Raw genomic sequence first — 27944 nt, forward strand, 5'->3', positions numbered from 1 at the left:
AATCCATGACTGTTGTTACAGTTCACCTACTAGAACACCTAGGTTTAGCAGTGAACTATGAGAAATATCATCTAGAACCTATTCAAACTCTGTTGTGGTAAGAAGGCACGAATTTGAATTGTGTCTTGTACGGCTCCTATAAATTCCAGAGACTCAACACACTGATTTGTCTTGGCTAGAAGGTCACCTCTTCTTGTTACAAAACATAACATCGTTCTTCTTAACCGTATAACCATAAGTTCTACATGGTTTACAAAAGATTATAAACTAAAGACAATTTAAGAATGACAAAAAGAAATTATTTAACTAGCAGCATGGACAAATTGATAACCTAGCAGCAGTAACCTAGCAGCAATAACAAATGAGAAGAGACGATGAGAAGATTATAAACTAAAGATAATTTAAGAATGACAGAAAGAAATTATTTAACCAAGTATTTTGAAAAAAGATAAGTTTTCAGTTGAGTTCTGAAATCTTTATAAGAACAGACTCCAAGCAATAACAATCGAAATTCTCTGTCATGTGAAGCTGCTTGGAATGTTAAATGCTGCGAGTCCTTGGCTACATGGCCTCCTACAGTACATGTAACTCCATTTGCCCTTCTACATCTCAGAGAACCTCAATGGGCACTTTTGACCCAATGGTCTCAGGCCATGGTCTGTTCTCCCAATAGATAAAATTGATCTCATATGTCCAAAAGTTACTTCAATGGTGGTTATCACCAAACTTTTTCTCCAAGGGCCTCCTATCCCAGGTGCCACCACATCAAAAAGTCTTAACAACCGATGCCTTCATGCTTGATTGGGGAGCCTATCTTGATGGCCTCCATACTCATGACAGTTGGACTTCTTACAAGAAAACTCTTCATATCAACCTCAAACTTCAAGCAATCCATAATACTCTATGTACTTTCCAAGATCATCTCCTCAATCAAGTTCTGCTGATCCGAACAGACAACCAAGTAGCCATGTATTACATTAACAAACAGGATGGAATAGGATCTTGCTGACTGTCAAGAAGTGATACAAATCTGGTCTTAGCAATTCCTCGTATATTTTCCTGAAGGCAGTCTACCTAGCAGGAAAGTAGAATGTCTTAGCCGAAAAGTTGAGCAGATCCTTTCAAGCACATGAGTATTCACTCAACTCCACCAGATCTTTGCATATTGGGGGACTCCAGAGGTAGAACTCTTTGCATCCCCCTACAACATCAAACTTGCACTGTTCTGTTCCAGACTCTATTCGCCCAATTATCTGGAGTCAGATGCATTCTTCCTCAACTGGCAAAACAAGTTTCTTTTGCTTTCCCCCCAATTCCTTTAGTCAGAAAGACTTTGCTCAAACTTTGATAAGGCTGAGCTACCATGATTCTCATAGAACCTCAGTGGCCACATCAACCTTGGTTTCATCTTCTCCTCCAACCCAGTGCATGGGAATCCATTCCACTTCCTTTGTTTTCAACATTGCTGACACAGAACAAGGGATCTCTTTTCCATCCCAATCTACTTTCATTAGCACTCACAGCATGGTATCTCTCCCCCACCAAGTAGATTCTTTTACACTATCTGTACCATTGTCAGCTATTGTTGAAGCTTCTAGAAAACCTTCCACACAGCATTGCTATTGTTTCAAGTGGACTTGCTTCATAATTTGGTGTAATCTCCACTCACAAGATCTGATCACTTGTTCTCTCCCATCGGTTCTGGACTATCTTCTACACCTTTCTAATTCTGGTCTCAAGACTACTTCAGAGTTCATCTTAGTGCTATTAATGCTTTTCATATACCACTGAACATGAAAGACCTTTACCATACCAAGCCACCTCTCAAGCCTCCTCCAGTGACTTGGGATTTAATGTTGTACTTTCCACTCTGGTTCAAATGAAGGCTTCATCATTCTTCTTTCCTCTAGCATCTCACTTGGAAAGTAGTAGTCCTCATATAGTAACATAGTAAATGACGGCAGATAAAGACCCAGGTGGTCCATCCAATCTGCCCAACAATCTTTTTATTTTTATTTGATATCTCTCACATCTGCATGTCGGGTCAGTGAACTTCAAGTGCTTGTGTTAGATCCACCTTATACAACATTGTACTACAATTGGGTGATTCTTCGCACTCATCCCAAGTTCTTCTGAATTTCATCTGAACCAGTATATAGTTCTTCGTCTCTTCTTTCTAAGACTTCATTCTCACCCTGGTGAAACCGCACTCCACATATTAAGACTCTTGCTTATTACTTAGATCAGACCAGACCTCACAAAACTTCCATTCAGCTGTTCCTCTCATTTTAACCTAACAAACTTGAGGCTCCTGTAACCATCTCCAAGTTCAAGTTCAATTTATTTAATATACTGCAAATATAAAACCAAGGTAAATCTAAGCTGTTTACAATAAAATGTTAAAATGAATTTTTTAAAATGAATAAAAAAAAACAAGAATAAAAATAAAATGGGGTAGGGAAAATAAAAAATAGACAAAACATGAAATGGAGAAACAGTAAGACAACCATAGAAACTTCAGGAGAGGAAAGAATTGGTAGGTTACAATGAAACAAACAAGCAAACAAAAAAAGAGTTGGGGAGACAAAAGAAATGAACGATGTGTTTAGGGATGTCCACACTAAGTGAAAATGAAAAATTTCAGGAATGCCAGTGTATGTAAATGTTGCCTGCTACATTTACAGAGTAAGGAGATTAAGAACAAAAAGCCAAGGAAAAATAATATGCCTTTAATTGTGTCTTATAATTCACAAATGATTTTTCTAAGCGAAGATAAAGAGGAGAGAATTCCAGAGAGTGGGAGCCATGACAGAGAAAGAAGAATTTCTATGAAAATCAAGGAAGAATTTTCAAAAAGAGGGCTGGCAGACTATATCTCTTTTTGCTATGCACAGGCTGGGCTGACATTTGAAGGCCATGGCAGAAGATGACGAGACAGCTACCCTACATATGGCTGACCCAGAAGCCTCTCTCCGACGTGAACTCTGACGTCAGAGAGAAAGCTTCTGGGCCAGCCACTTACAAAAGAGAGTGCAGCTCCAAGGGGCGGGACGAGGCAGTGCAGCAAATTGCCAGTGCAGGATCAGGGCAGCAGGATCGCGATGGTGGCAGTGGCAAAAAACGGGACATTTTGGCATCTCGAATCAGTGGGTCAGGACAACGGGATGGTCGGTCCAATAATGGGACAGTCCCGTTGAAAAAGGGACATATGGTCACCTTATCCATGAGTCTCCTTCAATCTACCGAAAAGTAAGACCCACACCAAGAGAAGCCATTGTGGCTGGAGGCTGAAGAAAGCCCATGATCTTTGACTGGCTCAAATTCAGAGAGAAGACTGTCCAAGCTTTCTGCTTTACTCCCTTTTGTGAGGAATATCCAAAAGAGAAACTAAAGGACAAAAACTCTAGTAAATATTTGACTAATCTGTGTGCCGCTTTCTTGCCCCCCTAATTTTTTTTTCTACTTGTATTTACTGCAAAGATGAAAGCCATTTCAGCCATTTCTTTCTCTGAATAGCTTCCAATCAGTGTTCCATGCTATGTGTATGCCAATATGGGGGTAAAGCTGTGTATAAAGTACTTTGGGCCTAGGCCAGCCTAAAATTTGGTGTCTAGCTGCACTCTTGCTCCATGGGTTGTAAATGCCAGGATAAAGTAATCTATTTCAAGTCCCTTAACCCTCCTTTGTCTCAGATATAAACAGACTAAGCTCTACATTACCTGAAAATACACACAAATTCTCACAAGTTCCGTGTTATATACAAATCTGACTATAAAACAGCTTTAAAAACGTAACTTGTTCTTAACGTGGGGACTTCCTGTTTAGCAAGAGGTGGGATCAAAGCAAAAGTAATGATATAGAAGGAGGTAACCTACACGGAGCAGCTGGTCCATTCATAAACAAAGGCACAGAGCAGGTAATCTGCAAATTGTTCATAGAGCAGCGTGTGCGACTCAAGTCACCTAGCTGGACAGACTGAATAGACCATGCTGGGTTTTTTCTGCTTTCTAAGATCAGAAAATTATCTTAAATCTTAGGATTAGCCCTTTTTCCTAAAATATAAAATCATACTCACATTACAATATTTCATTATGGTGTCAATGGACAGGATTTGTGTGGGAAAGGTATGACATTTTAATTGTTTCTTTTTCTTTAAGCAAATTGGACTTTTTAAAAAAGATTTTTATGAATTTCTTGCAGTATAATACATGTTCTGTTAAAATCTATATATAGGGCTCCTTTTACTAAGCTGCGATAGCAGTTTGAGCATGCGCTGAATTACTACACACGCTAGACCTTAACACCAGCATTGAGCTGGTGTTAATTCTAGCCATGTAGCATGGGTTTAGCGCATGCTAAAATCATGCGTGCGCTAAAAACGCTATTGCAGCTTAGTAAAAGGAGCCCATAGCTTTCATTTTTTAAAATATTACACATGATTTTGAAAACTTACCGATAATACTACTACCAGTACATTTTCTGGGGTTGCATCACAGCTTATAAAGATATCAGTATTTTGACCCTTTCCTTCATTCTCAAGTCTGTATGATGTTTCACTTATTAAGAAGAACACCGCAATAACAGCAATTACTGGATATACCACATCTCAGTTTAGTTTATTTTATCTATTTTTTTTAGAAACAATAAGGGCTCCTTTTACGAAGGTGCGCTAGGGTTTTTAGCGCATGCACAAAATTACCGCGCGGTAGCCAAAAATCTACTGCCTCCCAAAAAGGAGGCGGTAGTGGCTAGCGCGCTATTGCGCATGTTAAGGCCCTAGCACACCTTTGTAAAAGGAGCCCTAAATACATGGTCCATGAGAAATAATCAGAATGTCAAAAACAAGATAAAACAAAAGAAATATTTAGAACATTAGGGCCCTCTTTACTAAGGTGCGCTAACCGATTAGTGCGCGCTAATCGATTTAGCACGCACTAAACGCCAACACATGCATGTTAGTCTATGGACACGTTAGCATTTAGGGCATGCTAATCGGTTAGTGCACCTTGGTAAAAGAGGGGATAGGTGTGAATATGGACCCAAATATTTTTGAACACAGTATTATATGTGTCAACAGCACATCCACTAACCTGTGAATGATCAAAAACATTCATCATTTGGTGGGAGATGCAATAAATTATTATTGTCAGAAATCACCATTGTTGTATGATATTGCATACTTCTTCATAGATTAGTGGATAGATGAGACCTGCACTGAATGAGGCTTGTTAGTGCATATTAACACATTCTAATGTGGTAGCATTCTTTAGTAATAATAATAATAACAGTTTATATACCGCAATACCATTAAGTTCTATGCAGTTTACAATAGATTAAGCGAGGTACAAATTGATTGAATTTAAGAGGGGGGAAGAGGAGAGTTAATAGGACCGGAAATGCGTTGTTGAGGAGAAAGAGATTAATAGAACAGAGGAATCACTATGGAGGAGAAAGAAGATGGGTGGGTCAGTTGTCTAGATATTTTAGGAACAGTTGAGTTTTTAGACGTTTTCTGAATTGCTCATAAGTAGTGGGCGAAAGCAGTTGATCTAGGTCTTTGCCCCACAATGCTGCTTGATGTGAAAGAAGGTGTTCATGGTGTTTTTTCAGTTTACAACCTCTAACAGGGGGGGAAACGAAGTAGGAATGAGAGCTTCTCTTGTGTCTGTTGGCAGAGAAGGAGAAAAGGTCAATTATGTATTTAGAGGCAAGTCCGTTTAGCGCTTTAAAGCAGAAGCAGGCAAATTTAAACTTTATGCGTGCTTCCATCGGTAGCCACTGTAACTGACGGTAGTAGGGTGATACATGATCGAATTTCTTTAGTCCGAAGATTAATCTGACCACTGCATTTTGCATTAGTTGTACACGTCGCATATTTTTTTGGGAAATAGCTAAGTAGGCGATGTTACAGTAGTCAAGTTGACTTAGTACGAGAGATTAGACCAGGGTTCTGAATGCCGACGTATCGAAATAAGCTTTAATGGATCTGAGTTTCCAGAGAGTGAAGAAACCCTTTCTGATTAAGGAGTCCACCTGGTCTTTCATGGTTAGGCATTGATCTAGAGTTACGCCTAGTATCTTTATGGTGGGCTAGATGGGGTGATTAAGTTCATTGATGCATAGAGGTGTTTTGGTGTCAAACGGATGTGATGAAGCAATGAAGAATTTTGTTTTTTCTGAATTAAGTTTGAGCTTAAAGTTTGTCATCCATTGCTCCATCATGTTTATGGCTTCTGAAGCCTTGGGAATAGTTTCCGAGACAGAGTCAGCAAATGGGATTATAATCATGAAGTGATCTGCATAACTGAATAGTTTTATCCCCAGCTGAGTTAATTGCAAGCTCAGTGAGGATATGTAGATGTTAAATAGCAATGGAGACAATGGTGACCCTTGTGGCACACCGGATGGATTGCTCCAGGTATCGGAAAGCTCATAATTGAAGCATACTTGATAGGTGCGGGATGTAAGGAATCCACGAAACCAGTTCAGCACCTCGTCTTTGATACCAATGGCATCTAGGCATTGTAGCATTTTCCTGTGGTCTACCAGGTCAAAGGCTAAACTCATATCGAATTGCATAACCAATGCATTGAGGCCCCTGCTAAAAAGTAGGTGCAGGTTGTCTAAAATAGCTGCAATTACTGTCTCCGTACTGAATAAAGGTCTGAAACCGGATTGGGTTTCGTGTAGAAGAGAGAACTGATTAAGATAGTCCATCAGTTGGGTATGTACTAGTCCCTCCATGATTTTTACAATAAACGGAATGGATGCTACCGGTCTGTAGTTGGTTATTAGGGCTGAGGGTTCTTTGCAATTTTTTAGAATTGGGTTATTATGTGACCGTTATTAGAGAGGAACTTCCCATTTTTTAAGTTGTGGGCCAGGTATTGTAGCAGCGATAGTTTGAATTGTAATGGTGCCGCTTTCATAATTTCTGGGGGGCATGAGTCCAGAACGCAATAAGTTTGTTGTATAGTTTGGTGTAATCACTCCATTTTAGGTCTTGAAAGGAGCTCCAGATCATGTCTGCTGGTATGTCATTTCCTTGGGTGTTAGCTATTTGATGATCATTAGGGTCGTTTGTTGAGCAGTGGTTTCTAAGGTTTTTAATTTTTTAATCGAAGTGCAGCACTAAGTTATTTGCAGAGGGTAACTTATTGTTGTGTGTGGGTATGGTGTATCGAGTGGTGTCGAATAAATTCGTGACCAGGTTGAATAGCTCTTTTGTATTGATTACTTGCGAATCATTGCAGGATGAGTTAATTTTAGTGGAGTAGAATGCTTTACGTTTGTCTTTTATCATTTGTTTGTATATTTTTATAATAGCTCTCCATTTGTTACGGTCTGCTGATTCTCCTGTTTTTTTCCAGGTTCTTTCCAATCATCTGGCTAGTTGTTTCGTTTTTAGAAGTTCGATGTCGAACCATTTGTTATATTTGTTACGTTTGGGGGCAATGTTATCTAGAATGGATGTGCTGGTTATCATCTAGTGATCCCAGAAATCGATTCCTTCTATCTCCGTTTGCAGTTCGTAGTGCGACCAGTATTCTTCTGGATTAATATAGCCTCTTGTGTGGTGTTCTCTTTTTATCATTGGACGTGTTTTAGTTTTACTATAAGACCAAATTAACTTGAAATAATAAGTAAAATGGTCAGACCAGATATCGTGGCACAAGGAGTAGAGAGATGACAGGGTCTGGGATTTCCTTTATGGACATGGCTACCATATCTAAATGATGACCTTTTTCATGTGTTTGTGTGGGTAAAGGGAGGTTGTAGTTGAGTAGGGATAGAAAGTGTTTAAATCTTTCGCGTTTGTGTTATCCTCTTCATCTAAGTGTATGTTTATATCTCCTGGAATGATATTGTAGAAAGGACCAATTGAATTATGTAGGACAAATTCACAGAAGTCTTCTTTGGCTTTTGGCCAGCTTTTTGGTGGGACATAAAATAATATGCAGGATAGGGATTCTTCTAACTGGCAGTTGCTAATTTTGCAGGCTAAAATTTCTAGTTGGTCGGTCACTTTGGAATCTAGTAATTTGAACTCAGAACCTTCTTTAAGAATAATTCCTAATCCTCCTCCTTTTTTTCCCGGGCGGTATAGCGTAAGAATTTTGAAATTGTCTGGTAGGAGGTCAATTATTATTGGATCATCTTCCGATAGTAGCCATGTTTCGGTTAGAAAAAGACAGGCTATTTGCTTGCTAATGATCCAATCATTAATTAGGAAGGCTTTATTCCTGACAGATCTAGTATTGAGATATGCACAGGGAATAAATGCGGATGTGGTAGGTTCGGTAGAGGTAGTGGTTTTGATGGGTTTTATTTGCCTTATTCTTTTATTGAGGGTTCGTTGATGTCTTCTTTTATTTGAGATGGCATTAATGTGATTTGTTGTGTTTTCTTGTGGGTTAGTGATGTGTAAAATAGATGTTTCAGGGTAGTTGATTGATTGCAATTGTGGGTGGAGAGAATTAACGTCTTCGATGTTGCCACTTAACAGGCAGATTAGTAAAATCAGTAGGAGATTCATGTTTGCAGTGTAGAGTATTTCTTCCTGATTCAGAAATTGTGTTGGTTTCCCTGCAGATTCTTGATTTATAGTTTGTATGGTTGTTTAGTGGATTGGTGTAGTTCTAGCCCTTAGATTGTAAGCCCACTGGGGAAGAAAATCTCAGAATGTAACCCACTGTGTGCTGGGGTTTGGAAAGACAAATAATCAAATTGCCCAAATCCTTCAGTTTTGGTCAAATGGAGCTGTGGGTAAACAGTGAAGTTTTAAAATGTGGATGTTGGCAGTATTGCTCTTGTTCCCTGAAAACTCCCATATGGTTAAGGTATATCCCCAAAAGGAGGTGCTTATCATATAAAAAGTGATATCATAGCTTAGTAAATATTCTAGTGTAGTTGATTGATCCCACTTAGTAAACTCTGGTGGAATAAATTGTTGTTTAGTCTTGGGTCTTAGCTTGGAAGAAATGAAAATTGAATGCTTCTCTGATAGAGAAAAAGAAAAATTCTAATTCTTAGCTGCTTGGAGAGACTGTCAAGCTGCTGCTAAAAGATGACAAGATCTCACTAAAATAGAAGCCCTCATTCTATGATTTCTAGAAGTCTTAATAGACCATCCAGGTATCCTTTGTAATGCTACAAAGTAGGTTCTACAAACACTTGTTGAAGCTATATGTGAAAATGCTGGAGTAGGCTTGCTCTCTTTCTGCCAGTAAATATTTGATCAGTTTTGCTATAAGAAATAGACACGTACATAGGTATTTTAAAGTGAACTACAAGACACCTGAATACCAAGCTCTTAACAAGTTAAAAGAAAACAAGTTGTCTAGCAGCACTTTTTCATTTACCAAAGCTGAATTTTTTTCACCCCAAATTTAGCTGCTTTTAAGGACATATGTCCCGGAGGAATGGGTTACACCGTTTCCAGTACCTACAGAAACAAGATGAGCGTTTACCACCCAGCAGTCAGAGTACAGTCTCCTTCCTTTGGCAAGGTCCAGACACCACAAATAATGATTAGAGTGACTTCTGCACCTTTCCCAGCAAAACATGAGCCAGTGGAAGCATTGAGCTTGCCAGAGAAAAATGAGGCTAATGGACATTTGCAAGAAGGTGAGAGCAGTCTTACATAAATTAAAATGTAATTTTGTTGCTGTTCGTGTGTAAATATAAATTGTGAATGGGAGTTTAGGCTAATATGTTGTTTGTTAGGGAGTCTGTTAACATAGTTAACTTTTAACAGTACAGCTGTTAGTGGTGATGCCATCTTTTCTTGCCCCTCTCTCCCACCCCCCTCCGCAATCACTCCTGATCCCCCAAGCTCCCTCAATCTCAGAATTCAATATCACCCCCGTCAAGCTTGACCCACTGAGGATTCCCACTTCCCCTGGATTCCCATTCAGCATTTGGACTTACCATATACTGTATACTCGAATATAAACCGAGATTTTTGGCCCCAAAAATGGTGATCTCAGTTTATATTCGGGTCAACCTTTTTTCCTCCTTTTTGGGGGGAAAAAGTTACCTCGGTTTATATTCAGGACATTTTATATTCAAGTACCATTTTTTTCATTCTATAAGACGCACCCGACCATAAGACGCACCCCCCTATAGAGGAGGAAAAGTCAAGGAAAAAAAATTTGGTTCAGAATTTTTTTTTCTTGGGTTTTTCCTCCTCTACAGGGAGGGTGTCTGGAGGTCTGGTGCGTCTGGTGTTGGGAAGCCCAAAGCAGCCCGAAGCAGCCCGCAGCCTGAAGTAGCCCACAGCCCGAAGCAGCCCGCCCACAGTCTGAAGCAGCCCGCAGTCTTTCCTCCGGTACGTTTTTAAACTGGTGGAGGTCCAGCGCAGTCTCCTGCTGGACAACTGCCTTTCATTGCAGAGCAGCGCACAACGCAGGAGCGTGACCATTGCGCTTCCTGCCTGGTCCAGCGCCGCTCTGTGATTGGATGAGGTCAGTTTGCGTTGATGGGAAGTGGCCTCAGCCAATCACAGAGTGGCGTGGGACCAGGTAGGAAGCGCAAAGGTCGTGCTTCTGCTTTGTGCGCTGCTCTGCAACGAAAGGCAGCCATCCAGCAGGAGACCGCGCTGGACCACCGTCAGTTTAAAAAGGTGACAGGAGCTGAGGTGTATTCACTCCATAAGACGCACCCACTTTTCCACCCCCTTATGGGGTGGAAAAAGTGTGTCTTATGGAGCAAAAAATGATAAAACAACAGGTGCGGGAGACATTTTTGGTGTCCCATTTGAAAGAAGTCTGATCGGTTGGGATACACCGTGAGGCAGCAGAATTGTGAAACGCTGGCCACCTTTGGTGTACCGATCAGCCGAAGATAAGTGGAAACGTTTTTCTTTTATCTTTTTTTTCATTAGTAAAGCACAGCATAAAGCTCTTATTTCATTGAAGGTTTTTTGTCAATGAGGTGACCGCTCAAACATCTTTAGTAAACCACTTCAGTGGAGGTGGGAAGGCCCTTGTCTGAGGCTTTTTCCTTCATTTTTAGTCATTTAATAGCCTATGCTGTCCTTATATTATACTACAGGACATTATAGCATCATCATTAAAAGTGTTTACTATTTCATACAACTTGTTTTCATGACATCTGAGTCATTTGTGGCATCTAACTTATATTTGCCATTTTTGACCACAAAAACGTCCAAGTTAGAAACATCCAAATCAGCACCATTTGGATGTGGGAGGGGGCCCCATTCTAATGAAGTAGCCACATGGACATTCCAACAGAATAGTGGGGCATGTTAGAAGGCACTGCTATGAACTTCACTTAAAGGGTGCCAGATATACATCTCACCTTGTACCCCTTATAATTTATGGTTAGCCCTCCAAAACCTACTATACCTAAATGTCTACCACCCCAAAAGCCCTTATGGCTTTAGGTGGCACCTAAATGGTGGGTTTTAATGGGCTCATAGTTAACACCATACATGATGTGGTTGGAGTGCCTTATGGGTCTGGATCCTCCTCCCTATGGTTCACTAGCCCACACATCTGGCTACTTAAATCTGTGTGATGCTCTACTGGGATTTCCCATACCAGATGCTGATGTTTCAGAGACATTTATGTACTGTTATATTCAGTTTTGAAGGGGAGCTGGGAAGGTGCTTGTGACCACTGTGAGAATGTATGGGGGGGTCATTACCTAATCCCTCCAGTGGTCATCTGGTCAGTTTGGATACCTTTTTGGTTCTTAGACACTTCTAAAAGAGGTCTAGCGCAAAACGTCTTAAGTTTCCTGCAAGACATCCAAGTCTAGCATGCCCATAACACACCTCTTAACACGCCCCCTTGAACCCTGAACATACAGCAGAGGAAACATCTTTCTAGATGTCTAGGAAAACGGTTTTGATTATCGGCACTTGAACATCCCGGTGATTAGGATGTCGTAATACTGATTTAGGCATATTTTTGGATGTTTTAATTTTTTTATTATGCCCCTAAAAATGTTAAAGCAGTTAATGCAGGAATTAACAAGTGTTCATAGCACTGAGCTTTACTAATACTGTATGTACTCAAATATAAGACAATCTGAATATAAGTCAAGGTAACCTTTACCCCCAAAAAAGGAGGAAAAAAGGTTGACTTGAATATAAGCCGGTGGAATTAATATTCATATGCCCTGCCCTGCCAGGCTCTGCACCCAGCCCCCCTCACTTCCTGCCCGCCAGGCTCTCCACCCTGTCTCCCCTCCCTCCCTGCCCTGCTAGGCTCTCTACTCTGTCCCTCCTGACTCCCTGCCAGGCTCTGCACCCTGTCCCATCTCCCTACCCTATCCCCCCTCTCTCCTGATGTCCGGCAGGTCTCCACTAGACTTGCCGTATGACTTGGTGGTCCAGTGGTGGGCTGGGACAGGAGAGATCCCTCCCGTCTCCTGTCCCAGCCGATTCTGACAAATTCAAATGAAAGAAAGAACACAAAAATAATATTAAACTGAACGAAAATGATAATGTGAAGAAAATGATATCCCAAGGATAAAAGAAGTTCTTCCACTTTTACTACCTCATTCTTAAATTTAATGATTGGAATGTCAATATCTTAGGCTAAAGAAACACAGAGGGCCATTTTCGATAGAACATTTAAGTCCAACTTTGGACATCTCCCGCAAGACATCCAAAAATTGGGGCAGCAAAAGGACCATTTTTGAAACTGCAAGACGTCCAGTTTTTTTTTTTTTTAAAGTGACCCATCTAGATGTCCTGGCCCTTAGGACATCTCTTTTTTTTGGCCATTTTTGAAAATCAAAATGTCCAAAATAAGCCCATTAAAGCCCATTTGGATGTGGGAGGGACCAGCATTTTTAATAGACTGGCCACACAAACATGCCAACAGAACAGTGAGGCACCTTAGGGGGACATTCCTGTGAACTTCACATAAAGACTGCCAGGTACACATGTCATCATAACCCCTTATAGCAGTGGTCTCAAACTCAAACCCTTTGCAGGTCCACATTTTGGATTTGTAGGTACTTGGAGGGCCTCAGAAAAAAATAGTTAATATCTTAGTATAGAAATGACAAATTTGCATGAGATAAAACTCTTTATAGTTTATAAATCTTTCCTTTTGGCTAATTCTTAATAATAATATTGTAATTTATAACTAAAGAGACTGTTTTATTTTACTTTTGTGATTATGATAAACATACCAAGGACCTCAAAGTAGTACCTGGTGGGCTGCATGTGGTCCCTGGGCCGTGAGTTTGAGACCACTGCCTTATAGTGTATGGTGAGCCCTCCAAAACTTCCTCAAAATCTACTATATCCACCTGTCTACCACCCCAATAGCCTTTATGGCTGCAGGTGTCACCTACAGGCAGTCCCCGGTTTAAGAATGTCTGACTTACTTCAGACTTGTATTTATAAACCTCTCCCTTCCTGTGCCAACGCACCCCCTCTTCCTCCCTTGCTGTCCAAACATGGCCCTCCTCCTCCCTTCCATGTCTCAACTTGCCCTTTGTCATTCCCTCTGTTCTGAATCCCAAATTTGTGCCTCCCTCCCTCCCGTGGGTGTTTGCTTCCTCCCAGTCACACTTATCTTCAGAAAGCTGTCAGAGGGAAGTCATAGGAACTGTGGGCTACGGGCCACATGTAGGAACCACGGTCATGGCTTTGCAAAGAGAAATGTGGCTGGGAGGAGGGAGCTGGCCAGATGAGGTAAACACCTATGTAAGGGAGGGAGGCACGAATTTGGGATGTAGAACAGAGGAAGGGAAGGACAATGAGGGTTGTGTTGGGACTTGGAAGGGAGGAAGAGGGTCATGTTGGTACAGGAAGGGAGAAGCAGGGTCGCATGGGACACAGATGGAAAGGAGTGAGCACAAACTTCGGACAAAGGATGGCAGGAAGAAAGGAGGGATGGAGCATTAACTTGGGACAAAATGGAGGGATGGGAGTATAAACTTGGGACACAGGATGAAAGAATAGAGAGAGTGAAGGAAAGAGATGCTGAGGGGGGAGGAAATGGAAAGGGAGAATTGTTGGGCAAGGATGTCTAAGTGAAAGTAAAACAGAGATGGTGCATATGGGGAAATGAAGAAAGAGGTGAATTGTTGGGCATAGAGAGGGAGAGAGAAATATTGGACAAGGTGGTGGGAGAGGCGTGAGGTACAGATGCATGGGGAAGAAAGAGATGAAAGGTCCACTATAAATGCGCCTGTTTAACTTTCAAAATCCTATATGGTATCCTCCCTCCCTTTATCCCTCTTTCTTGGAATTCCTCAAACCCTAATACCACCAGATCCTCCCACAAATTAAAACTATCCTTCCCCTCGCTAAAAGGCATTTCCCACACAGGAAAGCTAGGGACCTCCCTCCACTTCAAAATCACTGAGCTCTGGAACAACCTTACCTCCCTCTTCGGAACTTGAGCTCTCTCCAAGTTTTCCGCAAACATCTGAAAACCTGGCTTTTCTCAAAAAATGTAAGTCTCCCTCCAAGTTAGGAATCAAGGAAACTCTTATATCTTGGCATCCCAAGTCCTCTAAATTTTCTTCACACTTCTACCTCTAACCCTCTGTTGTAGTTCTTTCCTATTTCTCCTACTGTAAACCGCGTCGAGCTCTACGAACGTGGAGATGATGCGGTATACAAACCTAAGGATTAGATTAGATTAGATTAGATGAGATGAAAGGGAGAAATATTGGATGTGGTGGTTTAGAGCAGTGGTTCCCAACCCTGCCTGGAGAGAGATTTGCATATAATGGAAGTGACAGGCATTCAAATCTGCTCTATGCATATTCATTAGGGCAATCCTGAAAACCCGATTGACCTGGTGGTCCTCAGGACAGGGTTGGGAACCACTGATTTAGAGGGAACTATGGAAGAGATGAAGAACAAAAGTTAAGTGTAAGCTTCTATGTTTTTATAGACTGTGTACTGTACAGAATCCGAGTTACATACAAATTCAACTTAAGAATGGTTTAAAAAATGGAACTCAAGGACTACTTGTATATGGCAGTACAGTAGGGTTTGGGTGGGTTTTGGTGAACTCAAATTTTCCACAATAAATGTACTGGGTAGCATGGCATATGGGCCAGGACTCTATGGTTCACTACACCGCCCACTATGCTACTCCAGACACCTGCTTGTTGCTCTACTAGGATGTCCCATAATATCTGCAGCTGTCATAGAGGCTGGTAAGTACTGTTTCTTTCACATCTTTGGAGGATGGGAGGGAGTCAGTAACTACTGGGGAAGTGTGTTTGTGTGTTGTGGGGGCATGCATTCATCCCTCCAGTGGTCATTTGATAAGTTTAGGTACCTTTTTGGCACTTAGACACTTTTAAAACAGGTCTACCTCCAGATGTCTACATGGCATCCTGGATGTCTTGGGAAATGTTTCATTATCCCAGTAAGACATCCAAGTGCTAAGACCACCCAAATTCTGCCCTAAACATGCCTCTAACATACCTCCTTAATATTTAGATGTCTTGGAGGGTAAATGGCCTGCAAGCAGTGTTCCCTCTAAGCGGGCGGGTGTTGTGAGCAAACTTTTTTCACCGTGAGCCAAAAATATCGGGCGCCAGCAAGTTATGAGCCAACTCGCCCGATTCTCCTCTCGCCGCCCTGCCATCTGCCGTACGCCTCTTCCGATCGTGCGCTGTGACGAGAAACGTGTGCGCTGCGATGTAATATTTTGTGCGCCAGCGCACGCCAGCGCAGCTTAGCGGGAACACTTCAAATGGTTTTATTTATTTCCCCAAATTTATTTTTGTTATACGCATTGAAAATATTTGATATTGCGTTTAAATCAAAATCTCAATAAACTTGAAACGAGTGCCCGTGAGATTGTGGGAGGGTTAAATACTCAAAACTTAGAAGTTTTTGCTACGCCAGCTTTCTGGTATCTTTACATACAGTGGCGTACCTAGCATATGTAACATCCGGGGCCCATCATTTTTTTGGCACCCCCCCCCCATCTGTAAGAAAAACATGATTTTTAGTAACAAACCACACGTCACACATGAGTACCTAGGAAAAGGCAGCATCTTACATATTGCAGTGAGCAGTACATCAATACACCCATTGTAAAACTAAACAAGCCAGACCAGCACAGATCAATCCTACACCGTCAATCCTAACAGAAAACCATGTCTTTCGAACACACAGAACACAGAAAACACCTTCGCCTAGTAAGGAATATGTAATCACAAACTAACCCCTCCCTCTTTTACAAAACTGTAGTGTGGATTTTAGCTACGGAGGTAACAGCTCTGATGCTCATAAAATTCTGAGCATCAGAGCTGCTACCACCAAGGCTGGTGCTAAAAACGCTTCACAGTTTTGTAAAAGGGGGGATAAAATAAAAATACATAGACAAAGGTTAAATTGAACCAGCAAGAAGCTGGACTCTGCATACAATGCTTCACAGAAACAGTGACACATGTCTCCTAAAGCAATAAATAAATAGAAATTTTTTTCTACCTTTGTCTTCTGTGGTTTCTCCTTTCCTCATCTTCTTGTAACTCTCTTCCTTCCATTCACTGTCTGCCGTCTCTCTTCCCCTATATGGCATCTTCTCTCCTTCTATGCCCCTTCCAGAAACTGTATGCCTCCCCCTTCCATCTCTCCTTTCACCCCATTGGTCTGGCATCTCTCTCCTCGCCTTCCCTCTCCCACACCTCTCCTCATAGTCTGGTATCTCCCCTTCCCTGATTCTCTGGCATCTCTCTCCTTTCCTTTTCTTCCATCTTTCGCTCCCCCTCCATGCTCTCACATCTCCCCCTTCCTTTTCCCTTAGACTGGCATACCTTCCTCCTACGCTCCAAGCCCTGGCATCTCCTTTAATTCCCTCCCTCATCTTCCTTCTCCCTCCAGCTGGGTACTGCAACACTCTTCCCTGCAGCTCTGCACTTCCCCACAATTGCCATGCTTCGGTTCCTCTTCTTCCTTCCTTCCTCCCCCCCCCCCCCCGCGGGACCCTGCGGCACCATCAACTCTTACTCCCTCTAATGTCGGCCCTGCAGCTCCAGACTTCCTCGCACCTTCTCCCCTCCCCCTTTGGATCGCTATTATTTTAAATGTTATAGCCGCGGAGCTGTATCCATCAGTGGAGATGTCTAACCTCGGCCTGCCCCGGAACTCTTACTGCAGCAGCCGCCCGTCTAGGCAGGAACAGGAAGTCACTGTTGCAGTAAGAGTTCCGGGGCAGGCCGAGGTTAGACATCTCCACTGATGGATACAGCTCCGCGGCTATAACATTTAAAATAATAGCGATCCAAAGGGGGAGGGGAGAAGGTGCGAGGAAGTCTGGAGCTGCAGGGCCGACATTAGAGGGAGTAAGAGTTGATGGTGCCGCAGGGTCCCGCGGGGGGGGGGGGGGGGGAAGGAAGGAAGAAGAGGAACCGAAGCATGGCAATTGTGGGGAAGTGCAATCCCCCCAATGCGTCCCCTTACCTTACCTCCCCTTACCTTTGCGACGCGTGTGTGCGCTGTGAAGAGAAACTTTGCGCTGCGATGTAATATTTTGTGCGCGCGCGCAGGCCAGCGCACCTTAGCGGGAACACTGCCTGCAAGACATCTAAAAATTAGTTTTGAAAATCAGCACTTGGACGTTTTGGTGATTAAAAGTGTGCAAACCTTGGTACAGATGAACAGATTGTGTTTCATCTGAGTTAAAATGTCTATAACACTCAGCTCATAAAGAGTTTGAAATGCAGATCATAGGTTATCCTTAAGAAGAATGGAGTTGTTTTTTTTTTTTTTTTTTAAATATACGCTAGCTGTAAATTGTCAAGTATATTCAATGATAAGTTTTTAATTAACAACATAAAAACACACAAACTGCTTTGGGAAATGCCTGGGTGGCTGTAGGGATCATAGACTACAAATGCTTATCAGCAAGTCTCTCCTAAAATTATGGTGGGGGCATCTTTTGCATATTTCATCCTTGTGGTACTGCTTGATATTGAATGTACAGTGGTGCCTCACACAACGGACGCCTCGCACAGCGCACGCTGCGCACAATGAACTTTATGTCTTGATTCGTACAACGAACTTCGTTTCACACAACGAAGTCGCCCGAGCTGCATCCTTCCGCGCAGGCACTGCGCTTAACTGCCCTCTCTCCGCCTGGCTCCCTCTTGCCCCCCCGACTCCCCGACACGATCGGGGCAAAAGGGAGCCCAAGCCCTCTTGCCCCGCCGATTCCCCAACTCCCCGACAATATCGGGCCAGGAGGGAGCCCAAGTCCTCCTGGCCACGGCGACCCCCTAACCCCACCCTGCACTACATTACGGGCAGGAGGGATCCCAGGCCCTCCTGCCCTCGACGCAAACCCCCCCTCCCCCCAACGACCGCCCCCTCCAAGAACCTCTGACCGCCCCCCCAGCCGACCCGCGACCCCCCTGGCTGACCCCCACGACACCCCCAACCCCCTTCCCCGTACCTTTCTGTAGTTGGCCGGACAGACGGGAGCCAAACCCGCCTGTCCGGCAGGCAGCCAACGACGGAATGAGGCCGGATTGGCCCATCCGTCCCAAAGCTCCGCCTACTGGTGGGGCCTAAGGCGCCTGGGCCAATCAGAATAGGCCCGGGAGCCTTAGGTCCCTCCTGGAGGCAGGGCCTGAGGCACATGGTCGGGTTGGGCCCATGTGCCTCAGGCCCGCCCCCAGGAGGGACCTAAGGCTCCCGGGCCTATTCTGATTGGCCCAGGCGCCTTAGGCCCCACCAGTAGGCGGAGCTTTGGGACGGATGGGCCAATCCGGCCTCATTCCGTTGTTGGCTGCCTGCCGGACAGGCATGTTTGGCTCCCGTCTGTCCGGCCAACTACAGAAAGGTACGGGGAAGGGGGGTGGGGGTGTCGTGGGGGTTGGCCAGGGGGGGCGCGGGTCGGCTGGGGGGGCGGTCGGAGGTTCTTGGGGGGGGCGGTCGGTGGGGGGAGGGGGGGTTTGCGTCGAGGGCAGGAGGGCCTGGGATCCCTCCTGCCCGTAATGTAGTGCAGGGTGGGGTTAGGGGGTCGCCGTGGCCAGGAGGACTTGGGCTCCCTCCTGGCCCGATATTGTCGGGGAGTTGGGGAATCGGCGGGGCAAGAGGGCTTGGGCTCCCTTTTGCCCCGATCGTGTCGGGGAGTCAGGGGGGCAAGAGGGCTTGAGCTCCCTTTTGCCCCGATCGTGTCGGGGAGTCGGGGGGGCAAGAGGGCTTGAGCTCCCTCTTGCCCCGATCGTGTCGGGGAGTCGGGGGGGCAAGAGGGCTTGAGCTCCCTCTTGCCCCGATCGTGTCGGGGGTGCCAGGGACCACACGGAGTCACCCACCGTACCACCCGATTCGGGTAAGCGCAGGTATCGGTGGGTGGCTTATTTGCGGGGGGGTGCCTTATTTTACATTTTTTTCTAAAAAGGGGGGGCTGTCTTATTTGATGGCCCTGCCTTATCATCGGGGAAACACGGTAGAAAAAAAAAAAAAATGAACAGTTAAGTCCCAGTTTTTGCCGCTGAGACTCTGCCCTCTCTCACTGTAAAATTAGACTCTACTTAGTCTGTCTTTAAATTTAAAAAATGTGTGTTGTTTTAAAAAACAATTATGTTTTTAGATGTATCTAAATAAAAATAATAACCAAAAATTTATCTTTTTTTATGTCATCTTAGCATATTTTATGCTACAGAACGAATTATTTTTTTTAACATGTATTGTTATGGGAAAACGCGTTTCACATAACGAACTTTTCGCATAACAAACTTGCTCCTGGAACGAATTAAGTTCGTTGTGTGAGGCACCACTGTATGTGTTTTTGTTTGTTTTTTTTGTAATGAGATACATTGCAAAATATGAGGAATACTTTGTACAAGCCTATTTGTTTTAATTGTTGTTTTATCATTTTTTTGTAGTACCAAACCCAGCTTCTGACCAGGTACAGTGATATCTCTATATATAATATACTTAGCTGTTGTTATTTGTTGCATAGCCATGCTAGTGCAGCTCTGATGGTCTTAGCCATGAGGGGATGCTTTTTTTTTTTTAAACCCAACATATGCTTATTCAAAGCAGAAAGGGCCACAAAGGGCACAATACAGGGCAAGAATGAAAACACAGAAACAATCATGTGCAGCAAAGGCAAAAAAAACAGAAAAACACCCTGTCCCCCGGAGAGAGCCCCTGTAGGGAACTCAGCAGAGGGAAACCAACCTAGGGATAACAACGAAGGACAGGGACAGCAGGGAAACAAGGCCAATATGACAAGCAAGCCCAGACCCCAACCACTAATTTTAAATAAGCCCCCTACCATTCAGACAGCACACCCACCCAATGCTCTCATGCACAGACACACCAACCACCACAATTCACAACACACAATCCGATGCGCACCCCACACAAACCCAACCCACCCAACCAAACCCCCACCCCCTGAGGCACCCACAAAGCAAAGTAGAGCGTGGAAAAAATCCTGGGAGTCTGAGAAGAGGGAGTTAAACATACCAAAGTTCACTCAGGCCACCATATCATGCAATCGGGGTATTCAAAGATGCCGCCTGTGCGGCCTCTAAATGAGGCATCCCCAACCCCTTAAAAAATTCATCCAGAGCATTCTGATCCAAAGGCCTACCACTATACAAAGTTTTATAGAACCGGACAAACTGCTGTGCAATCTGTTGCTCTCCTTCATAGCGGATCCCCTGGGTATCACGAATGGCCGTGGTAATTTGACGTTTTTCATAAGAGTGGACAAGATTAGACAGAAGCTTCCCAGTCTTGCTCCCCCATCGATAAAGCTGATATCTATGATAAGAAAGTGAGTGCTCTGCGTGCGAATTGAGCAAGGCCTCTATTTTACTGCAAAGAGTTTTGTATTCCAGATGATCCGATTCAGATAGTGAGATAATATGTGCCCTCCGGTAGTCATGTAGCTGCTGGGTCAGCTGAAGAAGTTCCCTATCACGCTCTTGCCATTTAGTGGCAGTGTATGCAATGATGTGGCACATAACACTGCTTTAGAAGTAGCCCAAAAGGTCATTGGTCCCACATCAGGAGTGTCATTCAGGGTCTGGTAATCCACCCAACAAGTTCTCAGAAACACTCAAAAATCTGAGTCAGCATATAAATGAGGGGATAACTTCCAAGACGAGGCCTTATGAGTAGGGGATACAGTCCGAGTGAGCACTACAGGCGCACAGTCAGAGACAGTGGCTTCAGTTATCTCCGTCTTGGTAGCCCTAGCAAATATCCGTTTATCAAGAAGGAGATAGTCCAGCCTGGAATACACATTATGGGCATGGGAGTAGAAAATAAAATCCGTGTCAAAGGGGTGTAGGGCTCGCCACACATTCATAAGATCCAGGTCATGATCTCGAGGGCGTGATCGGGCGGTTTACAATCCATACTCAGATCCGCAGATCACCCCCCAGAATTAGCTGGTAATCTGGATAATCCGTGAGGTGGGTAAGAATCAAGGAAAAAAAATTATGACAGTAGACATTTGGGGCATAGATGCTGCAAAGTGTAATTTTCATCCCCTACAGTTCCCCCAGAACAATAATGAAGCATCCCTCTCTATCTTGAATTTGTTTATGTAGAGTAAATGGCAATCTCTTATGCAATAAGATGGAAACTCCACGCTGCCTCCCACTGAAGGAAGAAGAGTAGACTTCTCCCACCCATCCCCTCCTGAGCTTGGCATGCTCAATCTGAGGATGGTGGGTCTCCTGCAAATATGCAATATCGGTCCCCTGTTTCCTAAGCAGGGCAAGTATCCGGGACCACTTAATAGGGGACTTAACCCCATCAACATTAAGCGTGGTCACCTGCAAATCGGCCATCTGCTTGGAGTGTCCAGACACCAGCCCTGCGCAGGAGGTCAACCCCCCCCCCCCTTCCCAGAGCAAAAGCAGTGATTTAGCCATACTCCTCAAATACATAGAGACTCATAACGAAAGATCCGAAGGCTTAACAGCGCGAACAGAGCCTCCCAGCTAAGCTCTGCTGCAGAGGCAATAGCTTAGCTGGGTTTGGTGATTACCCACCAAACCCCGGTGCCTCAGCCCACTCTCCGCCCTCACCCCCACTATACACACCACCCAGACACACACTCCAGACACACTCCAAGCAGTCTCCCTCCCCCACCAAGCTCAATCTATCCCCATCAGACCAACCCATAAACATATCCCCAGCCTGCCCAGAGAGGACCTCCCCCCGCCCCCACCCTTGAACGTGGAGAAACCTACACAGTAGAACTAAACAATAAACCAAGTAGTCTAGTGCACCCCCAAAAGGCCGCAGGACCCAGTCAAGGAGGCCTCAGGACTGCAGGGCCCATAAGTTCCATGGAGGGTCTTCCACCCGGGCAGTAGCAGAAACGCCATACGAGTTCCAGTCCAATGCCAATCACCAGAGTCCTGGCCAGATCCGCATGCAAAAGGGTCAAGTTGAAACAGAGGCCGCAGGACCACCCAGGGAAGCCATGTTTCAGGTGCAGTGAGATCACACCACCACTTCCCTAGCAATTCAGCAAAGTAGAGGCAATGGTCAGTCTGCGGGCCCCAGGGAAGCAGGCAGATGCCACAATGTACTAATTTAGGAAGGCCAAGCAGCACCCCAAACAGACCAGGCCACCCCCCATAATGTCGATGAACTCATTTTATATGAGGCCTCAGAAACGCAATGCCTGCAGGTCCTGGGCAGGGTCCCCCACCTGGCCATTGGCAGTTGAAGGCTTTAGCAGACACAAGTCACCAGGTCACAACCAGAGGGGGACCCCGCAGGCAGCGGGAAACAGGCAAACTGGGCAAATGTAGAGGCCAGAATTCCAGCCAGGGGGGTTGAGCTGCAGGTCCAACGAGGTCAAATCGCCGTGAACCGCAGAATCCAGCAACAGAGAAGTAAAAGTCATATAGCAGGCAGTAGAGAAGCAGGCAGGTACCACATATCAAGCAGGGAGCTGCTCCAGGAATGCATGAGCCTCCTCCACTGTAGCAAGGGTAGTTGACTTTCCATTCTGCCACACATGCAGCTTCACTGAGAAGACCAACGCAAATTGGGTGCCACGGTTATGAAGATCTGTGCAAAAAGGTGACATGAACTTGCACTGTGCCGCCACCCATACGGAGTAATCGTTAAAGAGGAGAACCTTGGCGCCATCATAATCCAAGGCTCCGGTCTTATGGAAGGCTTGTAGGAGCAGTTCTTTTTCTCTCCAATTAGTGAATTTTACAATAGCCATTATAGCTCTCCCCTCTCCTGTAGGGCGAGCTTCAATCCGGTGAGCCCGCTCACATTCAAACCGGGCAGCAGGATCGGCTTGGCCAAGCTTTTCAGGTAACCACGTACTGAAAATGTGGTACAGGTCATGCACCGTTTCCAGCAGTCTCACCAGTGTTTTCGACTTTGTCCAGTTTATCAGCAAGCTCAGAAGCCAGCATCCGCAGCTCCTGCACCTGCGTTGCCACACCAGAGCACGTGTCCCTCCTGATCAGACAGCTGCCGCTCGACCTCAGCAATCCTCCAGTTGTGGGTATCGAATTTTTCATTCATTTCATCTACCGCTGACTGTATCTTATTGAGCTGGTCTGCTAATGCCACTGATACTGATTTGGTGATGTCCTGGATCCAGTCCCCGGAGGGAGTTGTAAAAGTGGCTGGCTCCGCCGCCATCTTAAGAGGGATCTGAGGTTGTTTCTCTTTGGCATTTCTCGACGCCTTTAGCGGCATACCTGGCACTGCTGCATGATCCCAAACAGCTCCAGGCAGAGATCAAAGCTTTTCCCAGCGTTTGGGTAAGAAAAGTACAGGGGGATGCAGAAACAGCAGAGAAAATTGCTGATTTAGTTAAGGTGGGAACAGAGCTCCTCTCACACACGTCTGCTCAGGCAGGCTGCATCTCGTGACCCCCCGCCATGAAGGGATGCTATGCATTGTCGTATGTCTATTTGCAAAGCCAGGAGGCTATAATGTCAGAAAGATTCAGGGGTTGTGAGATCAGAAGCACACAGTGGCTCCTGAGGTCTCTTTATTCCTTTTGCCCATTCTGCCCTACTTGGGTTTTTTTATAGGCTGATCATTTCTTGAAACTTTTGTCCAATTGGATCAAGCGGTACTAGTCCTCAAGTGAATTCCATATATTTATTCTCTTTCTAGAGCTACATGTACCTTGGTAGTTGTTTATTATAGACTTCCAAGAGGCCTCTTTCCTTGCAGAAAAGAATTGTGAACTGCAGCCACTCTCCATCTGACTTATGCATTCAAGTCTGAGCATAAACACAGCAAGAGTAACTTTAAATAGATAAGTTGATTTTCAGTGCTCAGACTGCAGTTTCCTGTCTGAAAATCTGCATAAAGCTATATGGTCATCCTGCTGAATTTTGAGCTCATGATAATACCGTAATGCAGTTAAATTTGCCATAATCACTGGATGAAGAGTAATAAAGTGACTACGGTAGCATTTTAAGAGGCACATAAAAGGAAAATAAAAAGCTATTTGCAGGTTATGTATAAAAATTGTTTAAAAATATCATATTGAAAGCCCAGACAAATTGTATTCTATTATGTATATTCAATTGTTCTCCACTCTGGATCAGAGCAGGTTACAAATAATAAAATTAAAATTAAAAAGGGTGAAAAGAATAACTTCAGCAGTGTTCGTAAGCTGTTATCCTTATTGTATTCTTTATTGTGTCAACAGAAAAACAATTTTGCTTGATTCAACACAAATCATGTTTCAGTTTGTGGCCTGCCTCAGGAATGGAATTGATTCATAAACAGATCATAATAAGCACAGCAGGCTGCACATACTCAGTTTGCTGCTAAAGATGTAGGGGAAATACCAACACTGGAACCATTGATTCAGATCAGCTGAAACATCTCACTTTTCAATTTGGAAGAGATTTTAGAGCAATAGCAAACTAAACAGTAGGGAATTATTAGTACCTGATGTTATTCAGCCCCCATTGCTGGCCCAACCACTAGGGAGACTGCAGATACTGTACTATACTGGGCCCTAGAACACCAATACACCTAAACAAAATGAGACAGCTATTGATCTCGATACAAACTACATGCAAACAGAATGCTGCACCTTAGTCACAGGCAAAACATCCATAAAAGAGCCAGCTCTGTGAATCCAGTGGATATTAAGCCCCCCTAATACTGAGCAAGTGTCTTTATTGGTTCCTGGGAGGGGTTATTTGCAATGTGACTGGCACTCCCAATCATTTTGTAAAGTTGGTCCTAAGCAACGATAGACTCCTGCCAAATACAGATCACAAATTAGAAATAAAAATATGGAAACATCAATTTAACTGGTTTACCACAACACTGTGGAGAGAAAAACAACTTAATTTCCTCTTGTTCTGAACATAGAACAATGACAATTGTGATGCACATTTCCCCAAACTAATATATTGCCTCCTTATAGCCACTGCCACTATTGATTGATGGTGCCCCCTTCCCTATTGCCACTGCTTACTAAACTTTTATTGCAGCCACTACTAGGCCCCTTAAGAGATGTACCCTACTGGTGCTGGCACTGCCACAGCTTAATATGCCTGCTTAGAGTAGAAAGTTGTTATCAGGAGGAGCAACAGCCACTCTTCTAAGCTCAGCAGAACAGGTAGAAAAAAATGGTGGAAGCTACAAATCAAGTGCAGGAAGAATCAAAAATGCTTAGAGGGGGCAAAGAGATAATAATGGCTGTCTGTAGGAGGAGGGGGAAAAAGAAAGTGCTCTCCTGTTGGTAGAGTGGGGGGGGCAAGAGAAAAAAAAAATTACTGCCTTGAAGGGAATAGAAAAAATGTTTTGTGTCTGTATGTTGAGGTGGTGGTGGGGGGGGTATTACGTATTGTCTTTGAGGTGGAAGGGAAAAAAATGACTGGGTGGAGAAGGGAAGTGAAAAAATTGGCTGGGTATATTTGAGTAGGGTAGGGAGTGGGACGTTCTGGATGGTTGTGTGTGTGAGTGGGGCAGGAAAAAGGGCATACTTGCTGGTTATCTGTATGTGTGAGTGGAGCAGAAAGAGTTGTGTAGGCAAAAGTGGTGAAAAAAATTGGCTATATATCCCTGAAATACAGTAAGTGAGAAGCACAATAGTACCCAATGCCTCTTTTATAGACAACATCAATTTGCTTAACTTTCATAAACATTCAAAATTCACATCTTGGTGGTCCTTTTTCACACAGTAATTTATTTTTCATTTTTATCCAGTTTTAATGTATCAGCATTTCTGAGGAGTGGTGACTGGAAATAAACCTTACGAGAGGGGTGTGTTTGGATAAGACTGCAGATAATGTAGTGTACTGTACGGAGCAATTGAGAGTTTTTATTTACTGTTTGCTCTCATTATATGTGCAGGATGTTGATTCTTTGGGTGATCAAGAGAGATCGCCGCTGGATCCTGGACGGCCTCGGCTTTCTCCGGGTATTTCAACAATTAACCTGAAACTCCAGTATCCAGGTTGTGCATTTCTTAAAGAATTGAGCATACAATACAAGATGAAAAGATCAGGGAGCACGATTCTATACAGTTTATTCCTTGTTTTAATAGCACTTAATTGCATTATGTTTCCATTATTCATTTAATCCTCAAGCTTTGTCAGATGTAGTGTTGATGCATGTTAAGTTTCTTTTATGGCAGCATTAGTGCTGATTGGGCCTGCTGAACTCCTCAGCCATGCTCAGCTGTTACTAGAGAGTTGCGCGGGGACAGAAATCCCACCCGTCCCCACCCGTCCCCGCCAAAGTCCCACCCGTCCCCACCCGTCCCCGTGAGGAATCCCTCCGTCCCCGTGAGGAATCCCTCCGTCCCCACCCGTCCCCGCGAGGAATCCCCTCCGTCCCCACCCGTCCCCGCGAGGAATCCCCTCCGTCCCCGCCCGTCCATATAAACTTCAGAAATAGTTATTTCATTTAATTATGCTACTGAATTAAAGGCTCTGGTAGAAACCCATTTACAAATAAGCAAAAAGACTTTATTAATTTGAAAATATTAATTGGGAAGAATACATACTTTGCAAATGGGTTTCTACCAGAGCCTCTAATGTTTATAAATTTTTATCAACACAACTAATATACTACTTTATCCTGAAGCAAAATAAAAAAAAAGAAATATAATTCTTTTCCTACCTTTGTTGCCTGGTTTCTGCTTTCCTCATGTTCTCATTCAATTCCTTCCATCCACTGTCTCTCTTCCTTCTGCATCTTCCATTTGCTCTGTTACTGTGCCTCTCCCTTTCTTCCCCCTTCCAAATTGGTCTGGCACCCATCTTCTTCTCTCCGCTCCCCCATAGTCTGGCATCTGTCTTCTTCCCTGCCAGTGTCTTCTCCCTACTCTCTCTTCCCCATTTCCTTTCAGCGTCCTTCTCCCCCCCATCTTCCCCATGTCCTGTCAGCGTCCTTCTCCCCCCTCTGTCTTCCACATGTGCTTTCAGTGTCCTTCTCCCCCCTCTGCTTCCCCATGTCCTTTCAGCATCCTTCTCCCTCTCTGTCTTCCCCATGGCCTTTCAGCGTCCTTCTCCACCCACCCCCCGTCTTCCCCATGTCCTTTCAGCGTCCTTCTCCACCCCTTTGTCTTCCCCATGTGCTTTCAGCATCCTTCTCCCCCCTCTGTCTTCCACAAGTGCTTTCAGAGTCCTTCCCCCCCCCCCCGCCCTTCCCATGGCCTTTCAGCGTCCTTCTCCACCCCTTTGTCTTCCCCATGTCCTTTCAGCATCCTTCTCCACCCCTTTGTCTTCCCCATGTGCTTTCAGCATCCTTCTCCCCCCTCTGTCTTCCACAAGTGCTTTCAGATTCATTCACCCCCCCCCCCGCCCTTCCCATGGCCTTTCAGCGTCCTTCTCCACCCCTTTGTATTCCCCATGTGCTTTCAGCGTCCTTCTCCCTCCTCTGTCTTCAAGTGCTTTCAGAGTCCTTCCCCCCCTCCTCCCGTCTTCCCCATGGCCTTTCAGCGTCCTTCTCCCCACTCCTTCTCTACCGCCCTGGGTGCAGTACAGCCGGCCAGGTC

The 27944-nt window shown here is 44.4% G+C and overlaps 1 protein-coding gene across 7 annotated transcripts in view; it reads left to right on the top strand.

Annotated features, from left to right (window-relative positions):
• The window catches only part of LTBP1 (latent transforming growth factor beta binding protein 1), a 941660-nt gene that overhangs the window by 713330 nt on the left and 200386 nt on the right, over window positions 1–27944 (top strand). For 5 of the 7 annotated variants that reach the window (XM_033937066.1, XM_033937071.1, XM_033937073.1 and 2 more), the window contains exons 12-14: window positions 9394–9627; window positions 19849–19871; window positions 26297–26399. In XM_033937066.1, coding sequence (XP_033792957.1) covers window positions 9394–9627; window positions 19849–19871; window positions 26297–26399 — 360 coding nt within the window. The remainder of the gene's footprint in view (window positions 1–9393; window positions 9628–19848; window positions 19872–26296; window positions 26400–27944) is intronic. The other 2 variants (XM_033937068.1, XM_033937069.1) reach the window with 1 other exon arrangement.

Source organism: Geotrypetes seraphini, chromosome 3, assembly GCF_902459505.1.
Source record: "Geotrypetes seraphini chromosome 3, aGeoSer1.1, whole genome shotgun sequence".
Classification (NCBI taxonomy): domain Eukaryota; kingdom Metazoa; phylum Chordata; class Amphibia; order Gymnophiona; family Dermophiidae; genus Geotrypetes; species Geotrypetes seraphini.